The sequence below is a fragment of the Teleopsis dalmanni genome, chromosome 1, assembly GCF_002237135.1.
Source record: "Teleopsis dalmanni isolate 2A chromosome 1, ASM223713v2, whole genome shotgun sequence".
NCBI classification, from domain to species: Eukaryota; Metazoa; Arthropoda; class Insecta; order Diptera; family Diopsidae; genus Teleopsis; species Teleopsis dalmanni.
Window position 1 is genome coordinate 218092713 of NC_051846.1, and position 6439 is coordinate 218099151.

Here is a 6439-nt window from a genome sequence, read left to right on the forward strand (position 1 = left end):
TATTTGTTGTAAAATAATTATCAATTTTAAATAAAAGGCACAATTGAATTTTTGACAATTCAATTGATGCGAAGCCACATTCGTTATCGATTCTTTTTGTTCGTTCTAATAGCTTGTAGATTTGGTTCAAGTGCTAAATTTACACCATATAAGCACCTGACTACTGGATTCAAGTGTTCAGTAATCAGGATAATTTAGGACAATCTTCAAATCACTGGGTTCAAGTGCTCAGTGGTTCTCGTGTTCAAATAAATCAACATAAGTACTGGATTTAAGAGTTCAGTACTTGCAAACAGTTGATTTCAACCTTTGATTCAGCGTGTGATCATACATTTTGGTGTGATCGTACATTTTGGTGACCCCGACGTGATAGTTGGGAACGTCGGTGTTGGAGTATCGTTTGGTGACCGTACATTTTGGTGACCCCGTGAAACGGACAGCAGCACAGGACTGGTTTGACGCAGCAACAGTCAACAATCAACAGTCAGCGGTTAAGTTTCAGCATTCAGCATTCGAAGAACATTCTTAAGCACATTTGGCAAAAACTTCAGAATAATGATGGCAACAATCAAAGCAGCAGACAACTTTGGTAAAGGTGTTAGTAACCAAATGGCATCACAGCCGCAACTAGTGGCTACGACAAATGGTTTGATAAGAAAAATATCCGCTCGAATGGCAGCTCTAAAAAGATTAGTAGAGAGTTTGTCAGAGAGCGAAGGCATACAACCACTTCAATATTACGAAATTAAATCAAACACAATCATGCAACATTGGAACCAATTGGAATGTTTGCATGATGAACTATGGGAAAACTTTGAAAATCCACTGATGTCAGGATTCAATCAAGATGAGTATTACCAAATTGAAGATTTGGTACAACAATGTTTGATAGAGTTGTCCATAAAATTGGATCAATTACAACAGAAACAAGCAACAGTAGCAGAACCAAACATGCGGTCCTCACTGCCATTGCCAAAGGTAACAATCCCAAGCTTTAATGGGAATTACTTAAAATGGAGGTAATTTTTTGACTTGTTTACACAAATGGTAGACAATCAGCCACTACCAGCTGCTCAAAAAATGTGGTACTTGAAATCACATGTGACAGGTGAAGCTGAAAAATTGATAAGTCATTTCAGCATATCGGAGGACAATTATTCGGCAGCTTGGACATTACTGCAAGACCGTTATAATAATAAAAGGGTCTTGGCGTCCACATTAATCGATGAACTTCTAAATCAGCTATCAGGCACATCAACTGTGGCAGCAATTAAAAATTTACATGACACAACGAAAGAGTGTCTATTAGCACTAAACTATCTTGGCGTTCAAACGACATTTTGGGACCTAATTTTGTTACAGGTACTAATTAAAAAACTCGATCGGGCGATGCTCATTAGATATGAGCAATCTCTGGCAAAACCAAAAGAGATACAAAACATTCAGGAGTTTTTAGCCTTTTTAGAACTACAGTTCCAACTGATGGAAGTTGTAGAACAAAAAGATAAGGTGGCTATAAAAATTAAAGCAAATCGAAATAACTCAGTGTCATCGGCTGTAACAGTTTCTAAAGGAAACAATAATTGCAAACTGTGCAATGTAGACAGGCACCCACTGTATCATTGCCGTAAATTTTGGCAATTTTCACCATCCCAACGATTGGATTGGGTGAAAAATCAACAGCTCTGTTTTAACTGTTTCAGAAATGATCATGTGGTGAACAAATGTTCATCAAGAAGTTCTACCAAATGTAATAAAAAGCATAACACGTTGCTACATTTGGAAGTTACAAAACAGAACATTCAACTTAGCTCAAGTGGGTACAACACCGCAGTTACCACAGCGACAGCAAACACATCCACAGGTCATCGTGATTATGTTCTCTTGCCAACTGCAAGAGTCAAAATAACTGCATCGAATGGAAATACAAGTGAAGTCCGAGCATTACTAGAGTCTGGTTCGCAAGTGAACATAATCTCTGAGCGTCTTGTCAAAAGGCTCAATATATCACAAACAAAATCGTTATTGAGCATAGAAGGTATAGGAAAGGTGCAAAAAAATTCAACGCAGCGAGTTAACATCAAATTGCAATCACTTAACTCAAGGTTTACTACAGAAGTCGAAGCGTTTGTGCTTCCAAATATAGTTCCACCTCAACCAAGTTGCAGCTACGATATTTCCAAATGGAAGGTCCCGAACACCATTCAGTTAGCAGATCCAACATTTTTCCAACAAGGGAAAATTGATATATTACTCGGTGCGGAGTTCTATTTTAGTCTGTTAAAGAAAGGTAAATTAACGCTTGCTCCTGGGCTTCCAGTCTTGCAAAATTCTACACTTGGCTGGATTGTCAGTGGCAAGGTTGCATCAAATACAGACACATCAAACGTTTTATGTGCAGTTTTTGGCGGTGGGGCGGAGGTTGTTGATAATAACTCATCGTTAGAAGATGCAATTGAGCGATTATGGCGAATGGATGAGGTGAATACAACAGAAAGGACATTATCCAAAGAAGAAAAATTATGCGAATCTCATTTTGTGCAGAACGTCCATACAAATAAAGAAGGACGTTTTGTGGTAAGGTTGCCGTTTCTGGAAAACTCATTGACGTTAGGGGAATCTCAAGAAACAGCTTGGAGAAGGTTCATCAGTCTTGAACGACGACTAGCAAAAAATGATGTTTTGCGGAAACAATATGTCCAGTTTATGGAAGAGTATGAGCGATTGGGTCACATGACTGAAGTAAACTTGGATTCCATGTTGACTCCAAGATATTTCATTCCTCATCATTGCGTACTAAAACCAGATAGTACAACTACTAAACTTCGAGTGGTGTTTGACGCATCAGCCAAAACTACATCTGGACACTCGTTGAATGATTTAATGTATAACGGACCGACAGTTCAAAGTGAACTCTTTTCAATTCTGCTCCGTTTTAGGCGACCACGGTTTGTTTTCACCACAGATATCGAGAAAATGTATCGTCAAGTTTTCATAAATCCTGAAGATCGACGCTATCAACTTATCATTTGGAGAAGCAGTCCAAATTCAACGATTCGTTATTATCAGCTAAACACAATTACATATGGGACTCGAGCAGCTCCTTACCTAGCAACAAGATGTCTGCAAAAGATAGCATCAGAAAACAAGGTGAATTATCCATTAGGAGCTCAAATCCTGTGTGACAATTTCTACGTTGACGATGGGCTCGGTGGATCAGATAGTTTAATTACGGCTATTGAAGCTCAAAGACAACTAATCCATATTTTGAAGAAGCATCATTTTTGTCTTCGGAAATGGAGCGCAAACCATCCTCAACTTTTGAAAAACATTTCTCAAGATGATCAAGAGGTAAATCTAGATTTCGATAATAACGAGTCAATCAAAACGCTGGGACTATTTTGGTTGCCCAAAGCAGATTTATTTGGAATTAAGGTCAAAATGGTTACTGAAGGAATAATCACGAAGAGAGTCGTTAGTTCTGATTTAGCTAGACTGTTCGACCCACTTGGTTTATTAGCACCAGTAATAGTCAAAGCAAAGATTTTCATACAACACTTATGGCAGTTGAAATTATCTTGGGATGAACCACTTCCTACAGATCTTTGTACAACATGGTCAACATTTAGAGAAAACTTAAGTACTCTTGAAAATCTTCAGGTGGCAAGACATATCTTCAGAGGCGAGGTTCCATCATCAACACAGCTACATATTTTTGCTGACGCATCTGAAAAGGCATTTGGTGCTGCAGCATATATCAGAGCAATTTTAAAAGATGGTAGAATAATAGTGCGACTATTATGTGCAAAGTCAGGAGTAACACCACTCAAAAAACAAACGCTACCGCGACTAGAACTATGTGCGGCAGTCTTAGCAGCGGAACTCTCAGCAAGAGTGAAAAGCGATCTTCAAGAGAAGGACCAGCCGGTATTTTTGTGGACTGATTCAGAAATTGTGTTGTCTTGGATCAACTCACAGTCCTCATCATTTCAAACATTTGTAGCTAACAGGGTAGCAAGAATTCAAACTTTAACTCTGTCTGAACAGTGGCGACATGTTAGGTCAAAGGACAACCCAGCTGATGTGTTATCAAGAGGACTTTCAGCAAGGGCGTTGTCAACATGTGCACTTTGGTTTCAAGGACCGTTCTTTTTGCATGGAAGGCAGGAAGTATGGCCACCAAGGTTTTCATCATCATTACAAGTTCCAGTCGATCTGGAGAAGAAGAAGGTTGTAGCTGTAGCAACTCAAAGCAATGACGCAGATTTCATATACAGGATTCAGCACAAAAATTCATTTAAGACGTTACAAAAGATAGTAGCATATGTTCTTAGATTCACTAACAACGCAAGAAAATCAAAGGAGTCACGTGCCACACATATAGTACTTAGTGCCAACGAATTGGATGCAGCATTAATAACTATAATATTTCACATTCAGGGTAATGATTTTCATGAAGAAATCAAACAACTGAAGAAACAAGGTCATGCTGATAAATTTAGTTCAATCAGTAGTTTATCTCCATTCATTGATAATGCAAATGTTCTTAGAGTAGGAGGACGCTTAGAAGCCTCATCATTACCATACGATTCTAAACACCCAATGCTGATCCCATACAATGATCCATTGGCAAAATTATTATTCGTGATGTTCCATGAAGAAAACAAGCACTGTGGCCCGCAAGCACTATTGAGTATAATCCGACAACGTTTTTGGCCGATTAAAGGTAAATCAACAGCCCGAGCAACGGTTCAGCGATGCATTCGATGCAACAAAGCACGTCCGCAATTATGCCAACAAATTATGGGCAATTTACCAGAATCAAGAATAACTCCTGCAAGACCTTTCATTAATGCTGGTGTAGATTATTGCGGACCATTTTGGATCCACTACAAGGTGAGAGGCAAAAAGCCAACAAAGGCATATATTGCTGTCTTTTGTTGCTTTTCTACAAAGGCGGTACATCTCGAGTTAGTGACCGATTTATCAACAAATGCTTTCATTGGAGCATTAAAACGATTTATAAGTCGACGAGGGCGTTGTTTGAATATTTACAGTGATAACGCAACAAACTTCGTAGGCGCCAAAAACCAGTTAGCAGAATTAGAAGAAAGCATTTATTCTAATGAAGGACAAGAAGCAATAATCTCTGCCTGCAGTACCACAGGAATAAATTTTCATTTTATTCCACCAAGGGCTCCACACTTTGGCGGTTTATGGGAAGCATCCGTAAAGTCCGCAAAATATTTGTTACTACGCAGCGTTTCAACAGCATCATTGACGTATGAAGAACTCGAAACAGTAGTGGTGGAAATTGAAGCGACATTAAATTCACGACCATTGACTCCAATGTCCAATGATCCAACTGATTTGACAGCATTAACTCCAGGACACTTATTAATTGGAGAAGCTCTTACAACTCATGTAGACAGCCGATCGAAACCAGAAAAACACACGTTATTGTCACGTTGGAACCTAGTTTCCCAGTTAAAACATAATTTCTGGAAACGCTGGTCTAACGAATATTTAATGGAACTGCAACAACGTAACAAATGGAAAACACAATCTGCCAACATACAGTTAGGAGACATGGTTATAATCAAAGAAGATAACGTCCCAGTGATGCAGTGGCCCTTGGGACGAATTGTACATGTGTACAAGGGTACAGATGGACATATCCGAGTAGCTGATGTTAAAACATCGGCAGGCATTTTTAAACGCCCAATTCATCGATTAGCTATACTGCCTGTAAACACAGATGACCAACCAACAATGGCTGAAGCTGATCACGAAGTACCTCCTGACAAGTTAATTATGAAAGATAGAAAAGAGTCGTATGAAGAGCCCAAGACAAAACGTAGAAAACTGCCGACCAATTTGTACTGTTCTGTATTACTTACATTATTACTGATATTGCCAATAGTAATAGGATCTCCAATTGACAATAAAAGGTTTGGCACAAAATTGGGTATTCACTTTGAAAATCTGGGCACAACTGCCATATCAACCACTGAATGGAATCTACTAGTTTATTATGATTTAAGTCTTTATTGGACGGAAGCAGCAGCTCTAAACACAGGAATAATGTCGCTACATCAAACTTGTCAACAAATGAAACCAAACGCATCATGTGCGAATACAGTTAATCACTTTAAACATATTGGATCCGAACTACAACTTGATGATAAATTACTTCATGATCATCGCTTCAAAAGAGGAGCAATTGACCTTGTAGGCAATATTGCGCATTCACTGTTTGGAGTATTAGATTCAGAATATGCCAAAGGAATGTCAAATATAATTACAGAAGTGAAACAAAATGAAATACAATTATTGACGCTATTTAAGAATCAGACATCAGTTGTCGATTCAACAATCAACATAATGAAGAAAGATAAAATAGCAGTTCAAGAAGGTTTTGACCACATTGACAATGAAA

The 6439-nt window shown here is 38.5% G+C and overlaps 1 protein-coding gene across 1 annotated transcript in view; it reads left to right on the forward strand.

Moving 5' to 3' along the window:
• Window positions 1-1044: 1044 nt before the first annotated feature.
• The window catches only part of LOC119667328, a 5902-nt gene continuing 507 nt past the window's right edge, over window positions 1045-6439 (forward strand). The window contains exon 1 of the mRNA XM_038076617.1: window positions 1045-6309. Coding sequence (XP_037932545.1) covers window positions 1045-6309 — 5265 coding nt within the window. The remainder of the gene's footprint in view (window positions 6310-6439) is intronic.